At 47.0% G+C, this 15,285-nt stretch overlaps 2 protein-coding genes across 6 annotated transcripts in view; one reads left to right on the forward strand and one right to left on the reverse strand.

The window, feature by feature from the left end:
* Positions 1-15: 15 nt before the first annotated feature.
* LOC119449387 (DNA-directed RNA polymerases I and III subunit RPAC2-like) lies at positions 16-13,536 on the reverse strand. 3 transcript variants are annotated; one of them, XM_037712558.2, is made up of 5 exons: positions 13,407-13,536; positions 3,716-3,813; positions 3,196-3,272; positions 361-440; positions 16-249 (listed from the first exon to the last, which is right to left on the reverse strand). In XM_037712558.2, the coding sequence occupies exons 1-5, from the start codon at positions 13,425-13,427 to the stop codon at positions 202-204; spliced, it is 324 nt and encodes a 107-aa protein (XP_037568486.1). In that variant the 5' UTR covers positions 13,428-13,536; the 3' UTR covers positions 16-201. The 3 variants fall into 3 exon arrangements, with proteins under 3 accessions (XP_037568486.1, XP_037568485.1, XP_049522710.1); XM_037712557.2 differs by lacking the exon at positions 13,407-13,536 and adding an exon at positions 10,502-10,561; XM_049666753.1 differs by lacking the exon at positions 13,407-13,536 and adding an exon at positions 7,698-7,730.
* A 151-nt stretch (positions 13,537-13,687) lies between these two features.
* Positions 13,688-15,285, forward strand: part of LOC119449388 (arginine--tRNA ligase, cytoplasmic) — an 85,101-nt gene continuing 83,503 nt past the window's right edge. For all 3 annotated transcript variants that reach the window (XM_049666744.1, XM_049666743.1, XM_037712559.2), the window contains exons 1-3: positions 13,688-13,763; positions 14,043-14,183; positions 14,696-14,884. In XM_049666744.1, the coding sequence (XP_049522701.1) occupies positions 13,716-13,763; positions 14,043-14,183; positions 14,696-14,884 (378 nt within the window). In that variant the 5' untranslated portion in view covers positions 13,688-13,715. The remainder of the gene's footprint in view (positions 13,764-14,042; positions 14,184-14,695; positions 14,885-15,285) is intronic.

Raw genomic sequence — 15,285 nt, forward strand, 5'->3', positions numbered from 1 at the left:
TGAAATGGTGCAGCATTCCCACCAATGCATTTTATTGATTCACTGTGACATTAATTAAAAAGCTATGCATAAAAGCAAGTTCTTAAACAGGTTCCTTGGCACGGTGTGAAGGTTGTTGGGGCTACCCGAGGCCGAAATGATGGGGAACCTCTCACAATGAAATGGTCATACAGAAAGAACAGCCTTAACAAATGTAGTATATCATTCAACATTCATTGTGCTCTTTGCTTTGTGCTTCTCCACCGTTTTCTGTAACAAAAAATGAACACCTTTTGAAGAAAAATGAAAAATGTACTGAACTACACTAGCAACAACAACACACCATGTTACAGTAGCTAACAGCATGTTTTGAATACACACCTCAAACTCCTTCAGGATGTGCTCACTCATCTCATGCAAGTCTTGCAAGCCTTTTTTCAGTGCCTCAACTGCAGTTGTGCCTAATAAATATATCAACAAAGAACACAAATACCCCATCAATGATAACCAACACAGAGCATGAAGCATGGATGTAAAGCACAACTTAAAAAAGTAATTAACACATTGTATACATATGTGAGCTTTGAAAAAAGGATTTACAGTGAATCAACAAGCCTTGCAACTTGTGAAGCAGCATGTGAGGGTGAGGTGTGTTACGGGTAAGCTATATGAATCTTTCTGTGACACACAATCAATAGTTGGCAGTTTGCAGCTGGAACTTTATTATCTGGATGTGAAACACCAGTTCCTTTTCAATAACATGCTGTACCTCTACATACAAAATTTATAAACTTGGTTACAAACCAATCAAGGTACAGTTTCACAGCGATGGGTGTGTATGGTTCTTCCAAGTTAGTTCACTACTTTATGTGTATAGTGTGCACTCAATATTGCCCGGTTCGCACTTTAGGTGCAACAGGTCTTACAAAGATAGTGCCAAACAAGGTAAAACTTCAAAGGAAGATGGAAACTTGAAATGGTGAGCAGTAGTCGAACAAGGAATGTTGCTAAAGCCAACGTTATGACAAGGGCACTTGTCGAAGTCTGCCCTGGCGAAGGCAAGTCCCCTTATTGAAACAGCTTCAGCGACACTCATTGTTCAACTACAGTTCACCATTTGAAGTGAGTTTGCCAGACACAAAGGCAACTCACTCTGTGCTCCATGGGAGAGCAGGTGACAGATGTGCTACCTGGGATGAAACAGCTCCGAGGGCATCAAGATCCAGTGGCACAATCACTCCATTATTATTGCTGAGCACCTTGATGTGCTTCCTTCCCAAGAATTAAGTGAAGCAACTTAGCCTCCATCTCACTAACTCCGTGCACAGTAGCAGAAGTGACCAGCCCTATCAGACAGTCAAGTGCACTGTTAAAAAATAAAATAATAAGGTTGCAGCTGCCCATAAAGAAATCAAGGCACAACGAGCTACAGACGGTGTGTTCAGCTAAAGCAGGTGAAGCAACAGAGCATTCAGCTTTGCAATGAGCACATCACAGCAATGATGCACTGTGTTGTTGAGAGAAGAGGACAGGACGAAATGCTGAGTTGATACAGCCGTCACTTTTTGTGATTTACGCTTTCCAAAGGACCTACACAGGTCAGGTGCGAAGACCTTACATGGGATTTACAGAGGCACAAAGCATGCACCATTCCTGCAGTTGCCACAGAGTTGCATGCTTCATGGTTTCATCATGGCATGTGACACACAAAAAGTGCTCTATGTGGTATGGTATCTTCTATCTACAGAGTGTTTCAGCAAACACTTTCAAAAATTTTTAAAGGTTGCCAGTGGTAGATAGCACAATTCTAGCTCATGAGTGGTCTACTTGAAGAGGCAGACATTACTAGCACAAAAAATAGAAATGCATGATTGACTAACAAAAATTCACTAATTAAGTTTTAAACTAATTACCTAATGGCCCATATTGCAATTTACAAATTCTAGCCGTGGAGTTCGCAAGGCGATCCACTTGGAACGAATTCTAAGAATGACACTAGTTTCAAGATATTAATTCCCAAGCTTTGCGGAGAAATGCACCGACGTTGCCGTTACTTCTTTACAAAACGTTTTATGCATTGAAGCTCAAAAGTAACAGGAACGTCAATGCACTTCTCCGCAAAATTCGGGAACTAATATCTCGAAACTGGTGTCATCCTGAGAATTCGTTCCAAGTGGATCTGCCTTGCGAACTCCACGGCTAAAATTTGTAATTTGCAATATGGGCCATGCATCGAATACAGTGGTCTTGGCTTCCACTTTTGCTGAGATATTTTGGATGTTGAAGCAATGAAGCAAATGGACCCATGGAATATGTGACAAATAACGCATAGCCATTCCGAAAGCCCTGTCAGTGTTCAGCTCTTGAGACAGCATAAAGCGCAAGGGGGTTTTAGCGAGGGATGATGATGTGTTGGAGATGATGGGTGCAGCTATCTTGTTTTTGCTTGAGGCCTATTCACGCATTCAGTCTGTGTGCAGCATCGATCATTCAGTGGTAGCATGTTTGAGGGCACTGATGTCAATGCATGCAAGTGCCTAGCCAAGTGGTCATTTTTAAAATCTCGCGCGCTTTCGTTGGAGCCCTGAAAAATTAAAGCCACAGTAGCTTACATCATGGAAAAAAATTATATGGATATTTGCCAACAGGCTCTACAACTTCATCATTGAAAATTTTGTGTTTAGAGCAATACATTAAAAGTTGGTTAATTATTGTTGCTAATTATTCACCTAAGCTCACAGTAAAATATACTCCGAGTTGCTCAAGAAGACAGACAATAATACTAAGTTACCAAGTTGGTTGCATCCTCGTAACGCACATGTGCATATTATGAGGCTCGGCACAAGTTTGCTGAAACACTCTGGATACATAAAAGCAATATGTTAGCCAACACGACTGTTATGAGAATGACATAAAACAATTTATATTGCTAAAACCCTGAATCCGACACCCTGGATCCGACAAAGCCACTAAATCCAGGGTTTAATTTTACCACAATAACCACTGAGACATGAAACTAAAGTAAAAAAGTGGGCTGGCATGAATGATGAGGCAATTCATAAGGGAAAATGAAGGTCTCAAGCGACCTAAGCCAAAAAATAAAAATAAAGGAACGGCAGTAAAAAAAAATGAAACGAAAGACACACACACACACACACGCACACACATAAAGGCGACTTCTGCTGCCTAGGAGCTATAACCAGAAATACAACGTACCATAGGTTTCTATTCGGAGATGTACCTTCCTTTCAGAGGGGTGTGGTATGGCATAGCCACAGAACTTCACTTGTGGGCTGAAAAGTGGAAAAAAAAAAAAAAAAAAAAAACATTAACACTCAAAAAGCACGTAGGAAGAATTTGTGCGTAAGTGTCAAATGACCCATTGAGTGAAATGCAGCTCCACTAACGTGAAACCTGGGGAGGTGCGAAGCATGCAGTGATGCACCGCTAATGGGCTCATACTGCCTTAAGCAATGGCTCATAACCCCGTAAATGCGGCCTCCCCATTAAGACGACAGAAGAAAAGTGAAATTCTACGCTGGAATGATGAGCGGCAATGCAGCCAGCTGTGCAAGATGGTGACGACGAACACGGGAGCAGTGGCAAAGAGCGCGTGCCGAGCGCGAGCCGCTTGCTTTACCGTGACGACGACAGGAGATGCCGACAGCCCGAGCCCATAAGGCGCTTCGCACCTAAAAATTAAGTTGGCGCCACTACAATGGAGAAACAAACTTACTTCTTCATTATCATATACCGAAGAGCATTTCCTAGCGTATGATCCTGGTCATCCAAAAGGAATGTCCGGCATTTTTCATTTTCTTCTGGCGACTTGATCTGGTAAAGAAAATCACAGGTTTTTTTAGTCAGTGGTCCCATGTGCACATTGATATTTTTTCCTGTGCAGAGCATAAAAATGACCTTTTGAGACAATTGAAAATACAATACCATCCAGCAAGACACACATTGTGAGCACCATGTACATAGTAGCAAAACAAATGGCCTGTTCAGGACTGCCTCCTGCCAGTGTTGCCAGGTTTGGCTATATACAGCCAAATTTGGCTACGTGAAAAATTTTTTGCCGTCGACTTGGACGAGTTGGCTATGTGGCTATATTGGGGCTACTGAAAATCTGCGACTTGGCTGTATTTGGGCTATAAGTGGCGCCCTAATCCATGTTCCAGAGGTGGCTCTGATCGGGTAGAAGCAAATCTCGAAGGCTGTGTTGTAGCTGGCTGAGCCGGCCGCGTGGCTGTGCGTGTGTGCGTGCACGAAATGACCCCCCCGCCTTTCCTTCCCTCTCTGCGCTGTTGTCTGAGCCGGTGGCTTTGATCCTTGATGCACTTAAACTTACACCCTGCTTGGCCGTTAGGCACCCGATCCCCGGGCATTGGGATGAACCTGGGCGTAGTGGATTTTTCACAGTACACTGTACTAACATGGCTATGCTCAGGAAGGGAGAGCAATAACATAGGGTCGGGGTCGTCGGGCGATCGTGGAACCGACATGAAAGAAGGGAAGCACGGGCGGATGTTATGCTCCAGTGTGTTCATGGCCATGTCTTCGGGATGAAGTATCGCGACGGGCACAGCTTTCGACCTACTCCACGTTTCTGGCGCAAAGCTTTACTGCCATTTTCCTTTTCCTGCTAGATGAATTCCCCCCCCGTGCTTAGATTCGAGATTCATTTCGATAGGTTGGATGTAAGATCGGATCCTCCTCAGAGTGGAGAATCCAAACATAGGGAAGTGGGCCAAGTATGCGAGAACGTATAAAAAAGAATGGGAGCAAGACCGCGAGCCAAAGGAGGGTTCTGGTGCTTTTACTTCTAGATGGTTTGCCCGTAACGTCATGGATGCAATGACGTTACGTTCTGCCAATATCGAAACATGTTCGCCACGATGACATCAGTGCACCACGTCACGTGAACTTCACCCACCGTGTTAGCTTAGCTTGTGAGGTGTCGTGCTGCTGGCTCGAAGACGCGGGTTTGATTCCCGGCCACGGTGGCCGCATTTCGTGAGATTCGTATCATCGAGATTTCACTGTACATTACTAGCATGAAATTTCCACTGAACCAACATGAAAAAAATACCCGGCAGGGTGTGAGGAGCAGTCAGAAAAAAACCCGGCAGTGAAAGGGTTAAACATATTGTGTCTGTGCATCGTGTGCACAGTGGAAGTTAAAAAAAATATTCATGTGAGAAAATATATATGAGATAGCCGCCGCTGGTGCTTCTAATGCGCTTATCCTCCCATTGTCAGGATTTGCAGAAACAAAGTGAAAGTATGAATTAGAAGCCTTGCATGTCTGTACCAACAATGATGCAATAAGCTTTTAGCCACAATAAAATTGTAAGTGGAAAGGTAGAGGCAACTCAAAAGAAACCTCAAATCATGTGGTAACAGAACTCTGGTAATTACGCTATAGGGGGGGTTAGACTCACATCGCCGAAGGGAGGTGAACTCCCCCCCCCCCCCCCCTCGTATAACTTCGGAGGAGGCTCGGGCCCCAGAGCCTCCCCTATAGTCGCCGCCTATGAATACCCCTGTTCCGCTTTCTCAATTTGCGAGGCAGGCTATAGGTGTCACTTTCACCTGACAGTGTTGCTGGTGATACAATCTCGACTGGGTGAGGTGGGTCGTCACCGCAAGAATCAGGAGACGGCGACGAAGGCGGGCATCGTGATGATGAAAAATGGAAAAGGCTGTATTCACTTCATTGGTACATGGTTGTGACTATTTGAGTCTCGAGCGGTTCTGCCTAACACGGGAGCCAGGTAGGCCTTAAATAACCCTCGCGGTCTTGTGGTAGCCGATGTCTCCCTGGGGAACTTTTGGAAGTGTCATTGCCTTTGTCAGGTTGTCAAGTCGACAACCTCTTCCCCTTCTCCTTTGGGTGCTCACCTTTGTGTCTGCTCAGAGCATAGAGAAGTGACACTTTCTCGGGGATGAAGGCGATTACCTCGACACGGGAAAGTGTGCGAGCATGTTTCCTCCCCTTGAGAGATCTGAGTTTCCAAGAAGATGATAACAGCCTCACAGGGATGAAGGGAATTACCCCGACACGGGAAAGTGTGCGGGAATGTTTCCAACAGTCGAGCAGTCGAATTCCAAGCACACCCGCCGAGGTTTCTCAGTGGCTATGGTGTTGGGCTGCTTAGCACAGGTCGCGGGATCGAATCCCGGCCACGGCGGCCGCATTTCGATGGGGGCGAAATGCATTAACACCCGTGTACTTAGATTTAGGTGAACGTTAAAGAACCCTGGGTGGTCCACATTTCCGGACTCCCCAACTATGGCGTGCCTCATAATCAGATTGTGGTTTTGGCATGTAAAACTCCATAATTTATTCATTTAATTCCAAGCTGATCATAACACTGGCTTCAGGACTCCTATTTTTTTTAGAGATTGCTCAGTTCTAAAAATTCTTACAAAATTTCTACGTGCTTTTGGAAGTTACCCCTGTGGTGAAAGACGACGACGATGGCAGCTACATATGCGACACGACGCGGCAAATAAGAGAGCACGAGGGTTGGTGGCAGAGAAAAAGGAAGAAGAAGACATCGAGCGAACGGGCAGCTGCGGCCACGAAGGCCGATCGAACGAGGGCCGAGGAAGCTTCGTGGAAGCAGTCCCGAGAGGGCTACCCGGGTGTATCGCTGGGCAGCCTCGTGACGGGTCGCAAGCCACCGAACCGAGGTCCTGCCCGTGTCCCGTGCCTGGCCGGTTCCTGAGATCTGGCACTTCCTGTGCTCTCGTGAGTCTGCTGCGTTCGCAAGTTCCGGCGTCAGAATCCTGAGCCACCAACCAAGCGGCTATCGCCTCGTCACCGCCACTGCTTACCCAAGCCACCTCCGACGCATTCGGCGTGTCAAGGCCATCACGACCACACGTGAGCGACCACTGGGGGGCCGTATACCGCGACGCTCGGACTTTGCGCGTTAGTGGGCTAGGGACTGGAACTTTGTAGTCTGCCGCGTAGGGCTTCATACGCTAGCAAATAATAGGTGTTAGAGAATCGTTCTTGTGTCTGTGCAAAATAATAGTGTGAATTATATGTGTGTCTGTGCAACCCGTCCCAATTTCGCCTCGAGTCTTTCCTCACCGCACCGCACGTCAACAAACGTGACGGTCCACCTTATCCCTTTACAACCCCCACTGCAGGTTTAAACTCTTCCCAAGATATAGGATAAGCATTTTATTGCGCCATAATAAAACTGGGTCCTTAAAAATCGGTTTTCAGTCCATTTAAAATTACACCAGTGTGAAGAATAACATTTGGCTTCAGAATTGAATTGACAAAGTAGATGAAGTGATATGGTGCTGCTGGCACTTGGAAGCCCAGTTGATCGCTGGACGCACTGCAGCCTGCGAACATCATGGTTGCACTTCATGGGTGCTGTTGCAAATAAAGAAGAAGATGCGCCGAACATGAGCAGCGGCCACGGGCGCTGCTCGCTCAGTTGCTACCAGATGACGAACGAGTCAGACGTCAGGGTCCAGGTTTAATCCCTTTCACTGTTTTGCTACAGGTGCGACCCAGTCCCTGGAATGACAATTTGGTCCACCACGAAGCTACCTTGCGTTAAAGGAGCAGTCTCGAAGACTGCAAGATGCTTCTGCTGCCTGAGTGCCATGATGAAAAGTAGCTCAGCTCTATAATGCCCGACGATGTATGCACGAGACGCCTCTCTTACCAACGCAAAACATTCAGTTACCTTGATGAACCAATGCATAGCCTGTACTAGTGTTGCACTTTCATGTGCTTTTTCTTTCACTTCATATGTCTCTGTGGGAAAGCTGAAGAAAAGTAGCTGAGGAGAAAGAAGTTGGAGCAAAGCAGACAATCGCAAGGACGGCCGACTGCCTCTTTCTTTACCAACGGCGCAGTCGCAAATCATTCTTCAATGCCCAGAGATACTCCCGGGTTATCATCCTTCAATGCAAGTACCTGAGCTATCCAAGCCTCCTCTGTGGCTTCCATCACCAGAAGCGCTCTTGAGAATGTCCAGCATCTCTCCACACTGGCACAACAGCTGCATAACATGTCCAGCTCCACTGCTTCAGTCGTCCAAAGCGCCGCACTTTCAAGGCAAAGTGAGACCACTCTACCGGAGCTTCCCAGGTTCGAGGACAACCCTGTCGTGGGGTTATGTACCGTGAACTTTGTTGCCATTCCTCACGCCTGGTCAGAACACATCGAACGTTTCATCGCAGAAAGGCGTCTCTGCATCACTGCTATCTCTATTCAAGAACCTACGGAGCGTGCATGATATTCACTTCATGCAAATGAGAGCATGCCAGCAAGGCCTGGATGAAGATGTGGTGGTGAATATTTATGAGAAACTACGATTATTGGATGCTTGTAGCTTGACGTGGCTCTCACCAGTAGCCAGGCAATACGTCATCGACAGCATCTATGACCCCATTCATGCCGCCATCTTTTCAGCGTTACCACAAACTGCACCGCATACTTTCATTTGCACGCAGTGCACTTGGCAGATATCAGAACTCGGCTGCTGTGCTCGAGCCTGATGCTTCCAAGGCTTCCGGATGGTGCGGACATCCAAATCCATACTGCTGCGGGAAGCAAGCTTATGAATGCAGTTCCGGTCCTCCAAGACTTGCCACCCGACCTTACTTCAGGTGCTGAAAACTTGTTATCAGAAGATATGCATCTAACTGTTGAAGATCGTCAAGTCAAGCGCTGCTCAACTACCTTCTACCCTCCCTTCACTGGGGAACCTACGGGTGAGCCTCCTACCACGAGGCATGCTGAGGACAAGCTCCCCACGAACCATGCTGAGAACAAGCTCCCCTTAACTACACAAGCCTCAATGGCTCAGCACTTTGAAGGAGAGCCTTCTGTGCAGACACTCTGTTCTAGAACGGCACAATGAGCTTTTTACTGACACTACCGCTGAATTGCCCAAAACTCGCTTGCTTCATCGCACTCCCATGGACAGTCAACCACCAGTATGAGTACTGTTAAGGCATTACGCTAAACAGGAGCATGCAATTATATGCAATAAGTGCATGAAATGCTAGCAGCAGGAATTATCAGGCCATCTCATAACCCTTGGGCCACACCTCTTGTACTGGTTCCCGGAAAAAGAATGGTACTCTCCGGTTTTGCATCGACTATCGAGAGCTGGAGCATACGATACCAGATTCTTGGAATCGATGTTTGGAATCCATTTATGCTCTAGCGAAGAAACGTTAAAACCTGCTCGACCTGGATCATGAAGGCAGTACAGTGTTGCAGTCTTTACAGAGCGCTAGCTGCTGCTAGGAAAGGCCAGCAGAATGTGGGCCGATCCTGAAGGAGGCCAAATCTAACACATTGTCCCAAAGTGCCAGCTGCCATGAGGAAAGAATGTGAGAAATTGGCATTTGATGCAAGTGTCAAACATCTCAAAGAGCTAGTTCACTTAGGCACGAGAGAAGTTTGTGTGCTGTCATAGCCTAATGTTGAATGCATCAGGCTGCAGCGCTGGGAGACGGACATTCGATCCAACCATCAGTCATGCATTTTTAAAGCTATACTTTCTTTGCTTCTTTATCCCCACTTTGCGGGTGCTTTATTGCCTAGTATACATCAGCTTGGGCCACTGGGCTCAAATAAACAATTTGGATCTCTGGATATGTGACCATTCTTGGCCAATCCCCAAGAATGGGTATGTGCCACTAAAGCCTCGCTACACACGCAGCGGTGGCGCGTGGATGGAGAGGCTTTATGTGGCACGGGTTAGGTGCCCGAATAGACAAGCAGAACAAGAGGCTTGAAGTGAAACCGGCAACAGAAGCGGCCGAGTGCGCAGAAAGTGAAAGGAAAATGTTGGTGTGCATTGAGCGAGGTGCGCTGAGTTACAGAGAAGTGAAGTCGGCAACGGAAGCAGCCATGTGTGGAGCATTGAGCGGGGTGCGTTGAGCTACATAGAAGTGAAGGAGGAAAAGTATCTACATTTCAGAGCATCAAACAAAGCTTCGCTTATCACCGATTCACATATATGCGTGCGATGCGCCAATTCTTATTTTATTGAAGGGGCCCCAACGAGGCGAGCTGGGAAATTAACTACTCACCGCAAAATGCCTCACATCAATAAAGCGATACACAAAACTTCAGTTCACTATTAACCTTCATAAAGAATTATAGAAGTTTTAAAATGTGGCATAGCCAACGGAAAACCCAACGTGCTAAGGCAAACAAAGCGTAATATGCTGGAAGAAAACCCCGCAGCCGCATTTTGTAATAAAGCACTTCATTTCCTTTTTTTCAACATTTCTCGTGTTACTTCAGACACCGCTGCGTCACTCAGTGCGATAGACAATGAGTAATGAATGGAAAGTGAAATGAACCGCTACCAATTCCGCAGCCTTTTGCTTTGCCGTACCACTACATGTAGCTTATGCTCAGGTAGCCGCTGAAAAGCAATTTCCTATACGCGCACCCAGAATTCAGTATCACTATGGGATATAGCATAATTATCATACACTTGAAATGTGCGAGAGAAATACTCACCACCTTCAAACATCCAACCATGTTTGTTTACTAAGAGCGCGGCCATGCTAGCATGGCTAGGGTATAGTGATCTAGATAGGGGTAGTGGGACGAGGGCGATCCGGGAGCTGAGGTCGTTTGCACGGAAAACGGCAGGCGGCGCTACTGTGCCTTTCACCTGAACCGCCCCGCGACTTCCGCCACACCTTCTCCAATACGCTCGTGCTGGCCAGGGCCTCTCCTGGTGTTTCCTTCCTCCATGCCCATACCGTTTACCGTGCGCACGCTATTTCTCAGAGCAATGCTCCTTTACTAGTAAAGGAGGCCAGAGTTAACGTTACCGTGGTAGCGTGGTGTACAGCGGTGAGCACTGTTAGGGTGAACACGCGAGCGCGTGGCCGACGGCACTATCAGCGCCGCGTAACAGCCATCGTTGGAAACATTGCACATGCGCAGCATGTGCTTTGCGAAACACTTTTTCCACCGCGCGCATCACGTCATCGATACGCTTGTTCGTCGTCTGCTAGCCGCATTTTTTGTTCGCTGAGCTGATACCTTCTCCATTTCAAGGTCCATCTGGATTAAAGATTGGCGCGTGAAGGAAAAAAGTGAGTGTAAGAGGGATAATTATTAAACTTTTTATTCAAGAAAATTGCACTTTTGCAATTCAAGTTAAACAAGACCATAAGAACAAATATAAAAACATGAGCAAATCTAATAGTGAGTCATGTGACCACTTACAGCAACGACTTCAGCTATTCTGGACGGTAACGAGTCGTAAAGTGATCGAACATATTCCCGATCGGCTTTCAGCCTTTCCCACTCGTTGCTGACTTGCGCCCACAACTGGTCCGAAGTCGCGGAATAAAGGGGCTTCCTTGCCAAAGAAGCTTTCAGACGGCCCCACACGTTTTCTATCACATTCAGGTCCGCTCCTTTCGGAGGCCATTCCAGTAGCTGCATGTGCTGCTCCGCCTGGAACTCCTTGACAGCCCGCGCCGTGTGTATCGGTGACCGGTCCTGTTGGAACAGGTAATCACCGTCTGGGAATAAACTGCTCGCATATGGCAACAGCACATTGTTCAAAATGTTGCAGTATTGTTCCGACGATAAGTGTCCACGTATACGTTGCAGGGGCCCTAAACCATATCTTGAAACAGCACCCCACACGTTCACACTCGATCTCCCACTGGCAGAAACACCTTGCACGTTGTCCGGGTCGTTCCTGCGTGGCATTGTGACGTTAACTAAAACAATTGCTTTTCAAAGCAGGAAGTTTGCCTCACCGTGTGCCTGGTAGTCTCCAAACACGCAATCTTTGGTCTTGTCGCGTCGAAAACGTCGACTCATCCGAAAAGATGACGCGACCCCACTCTTCTGATGTCCATGCTTCATGCAGCTCAGCGAACTGCCGTCGTGCGTCCTTGTTTGCCGCCGTTAGTAGTGGCTTCTGCGCTGCGACGCGACTGCGAAGGCCCGCAGTACGCAGGCGACGTCGAACAATGGTGTCCGAAACGTCCAAATCCAAGTCCTCGCGTATTGCTGGGGCTGGCAAGAAAGGGTTACGAACAGCAGCTGCAACTATGAGGGCGTCTTCATCGTCTGTGGTAGCTTTAGGGCGGGGCGCGCGGGGTGCATCCTGAATGCGACCTTCATACTTGTAGGCTTGAATTATCCTGTTCACAGTCTTCAGGGGCCTATTAACTAAAGCGCCAATATACCGCTGGGAATAACCTTTCAGGGAAAGATCGACAATTGAGCGCCGTTCATCATCGGGAACCCTAGCCATAATACGATCTGGCGACAGAATGAACGGCTGCGAAAGATGTTTGGTTGTTTTATATACGGCGTTGCATGCACAACAACTTTGAAGGGAACGAATAGACACGCCCCTATAGATATACAAGTTTTTTTGTCTTGTTCTGTTCAAGCACAGATGTTTAAAGAAATCTTAAAATGCAGGATGCATGGGCTTAGAAAACAAAAATGCGGCTAGCAGACGACGAACAAGTGCATTCATGACGTCATGCGCGCGGTGGAACAATTATTTCGCGGAAGGCGTGATGCGCATGCGCAATGTTTCAGGATCGAGAGACAATGTACTGGCAATAGTGACTCTCAGCCCTGTCGCCGTGGAGTTCCAACCTGTATGCTCCCTTGCAATGAATGTGCTACCTCCAGCACCTGCTTTGCCTCGTCCATCGTCCGTGGCACACTCTCACATAAGAACGTCGAGCGGCAAATTACTGCACTGGCCGCTCTCACCGTAGTTCATCAGCACAGTCTTCTCAACGCCGACAGTCGTTTTCTCACTGACCAACGAAGCCAAAACAAACCCAACATTATCATAGTTCGGAAACGTGAGCAGTGCCCAATGCTCAGTGGGTTTGGGACTTTCACTCAGCACAAAGGCGTGATTTTCAGCACCGTCAACTATGTCCACAGTTTCACTGGTCTGCAGGTCGTCCTCTTGCAGATCGACGGACATGTGAAGTAAAAATACAACGCGCTCCTGGCTTCCATTGCGCTGCCTATCGCACTTTCCGGACGCACACACACATAGAATTAGGTGCCCTGTGTATGCGAAATTCAAAGCGTAATGGAATAGCGTCCCGCACGTAAACTACGCTATCACGCTATACTAAAACTCTCTTTCTGCAAAGTTCGTTTGCGGAACGGTAACGCTATTTCCCGTAACCCCGCTATTACGCTAACGCTAAACTAAAACTGTCTAATGAGTAATGAATGGAAAGTGAAATGAACCGCTACCAATTCCGCAGCCTTTTGCTTTGCCGTACCACTACATGTAGCTTATGCTCAGGTAGCCGCTGAAAAGCAATTTCCTATACGCGCACCCAGAATTCAGTATCACTATGGGATATAGCATAATTATCATACACTTGAAATGTGCGAGAGAAATACTCACCACCTTCAAACATCCAACCATGTTCGTTTACTAAGAGCGCGGCCATGCTACAGTCTGTAGCCATGCCGAGCAACATGCCGAGCAACATGCAATCGGCTAGAACTCAACGAATAACCAAGTCACTGTCAACGTTTGAAAAATCACAAACGTTTGACTTAGCCCACTAACTTTTGCCAATATGAATATATGAAAAAAAATTGTACGCTTCAATTGCTCTTGTTTTATTTAAAGGTTTGGGCGCTGCTACGATCTTTAGAAGCCATAGATAGCCAATCATGTAGCCAATTATGCGTTTCTTTTCTATCCAACATGGAGCCTGCCGAGTTAGAGAAGTACACGAAGCACGTTGAAAAAGCCGTACGTTTCTGTTGACTCGAATTAGTTTCCGGAGCAATTGCATTTTATAAGTGCTCTTTAGTCGAGGAGTGCTTACGCTTATTGGGAGTGGTTATTTTGACTCGTTTGCTGTGAAATCTCGTTTTTGTGAACTTACCGGTGTTCGCAAGCTGCCATCTGCGCTTTTTTAAATCTCTCTTTCCACCGGTATTACAACGATGCTGTTTAGACGTTGATAGAAATTATACCGCAAAGAAAGCCGAGAACGTATTTTCTGATAGCCTGTCTTTTTTCCTGCAGGAAACTGAGGCAGAGGCCATTGCCCTCGAAATAAAGGCGCTGGATAATGGCATCTTCGATGACATCTCTGCATCGCCTGAATTGGCTGCTCTTCGTGCTGAAAATGCCAAGCTCAAGTACAGGCTCCAGATACTCAAGAGGGTAAGTCTACGGGGTGTCGTGATACGGTGTTCGAAAGTTGGCGACTTGCAGTGGTAAGCTCGTTGCCCCTAGAGTACCGCCTTGTTGGAACGTTCTGACACATGGCATGTGTGCGATCATCCATCCTCGAAGGTGGTCATGAATAAAGCGAACATTATAAAGGGGAAAAATAATAATAACTGGCATAATTGTATGCGCCGCTGTCAGTTGCTACCTCGTTTACATTGTGCGGGTATCGAGATAGAAGAGGGTGCGTTGACTTCGCCTCCCTCAAAGAGAAGTGAACAATAAGTAAATACAATGAGTAGGGCGCATTGTGAGATGTTGGAGGTACGTGGCGCAAGGTAAAAATACAAGAAAAAACACGACGGAAAGGCGCTCTTCCCGGTTTGCCTTCTTTTGTGTTCTTACCTTGCGCCATGTATACACCTCGAGTAGCTATGCACCAACTACCCCAACATAGTTCGCTTGTAAACCACTCTAAAATGCCTAACCCCGGTTTGCCTCTGCAGAGTGTTGAAGAGGAGGAGGCCAAAGGACGAAATTTCATGGAATGCCCCCGTGATTCCCTGCTGAAACTGTTTGTTCATGCGGTCCAAACTGCCTTTCCGGATGTCCAAGAACCGCTGGTGCCGGTGCTGCCAAGCACCAATGAAAAGTTTGGTGATTACCAGTGCAATGCTGCAATGCCATTGTCACAGGTGAAGATTTGGTGTGCTTCTAGATGAATGAGTATCATGGTTGTGGTTGAAAGTAAGTGCATAATGTGCAAAAAGGGCATGATGCACTTCATGTAAGTTCTATATTTTTCATTGCATATTTCTCCTTCATGTTTGCTGGAGAAGTCTTGATCGTAATGTTTGCAATACCTCATACACAACCACTTACTAGCTAGCAAACATGTCATCTTTTCCGTTGCCACCGTTATGCAGGCTTCTGTGCAGGTGCTGCATGAAGCCCAAACCGCATGAGAGCGATTTTGTGCGCGACGGCGACGAGCGACGGCTTCGAGCAACGAAACGGGACGTCGCGCGAACAGATCGCTCGTTCTTGTCGCTCGATCGCTCGGATCTGGAAATCTAGAATTCGTCGCTCGTCGCCC

The sequence above is a fragment of the Dermacentor silvarum genome, chromosome 4, assembly GCF_013339745.2.
Source record: "Dermacentor silvarum isolate Dsil-2018 chromosome 4, BIME_Dsil_1.4, whole genome shotgun sequence".
In the NCBI taxonomy this organism is placed as follows: domain Eukaryota; kingdom Metazoa; phylum Arthropoda; class Arachnida; order Ixodida; family Ixodidae; genus Dermacentor; species Dermacentor silvarum.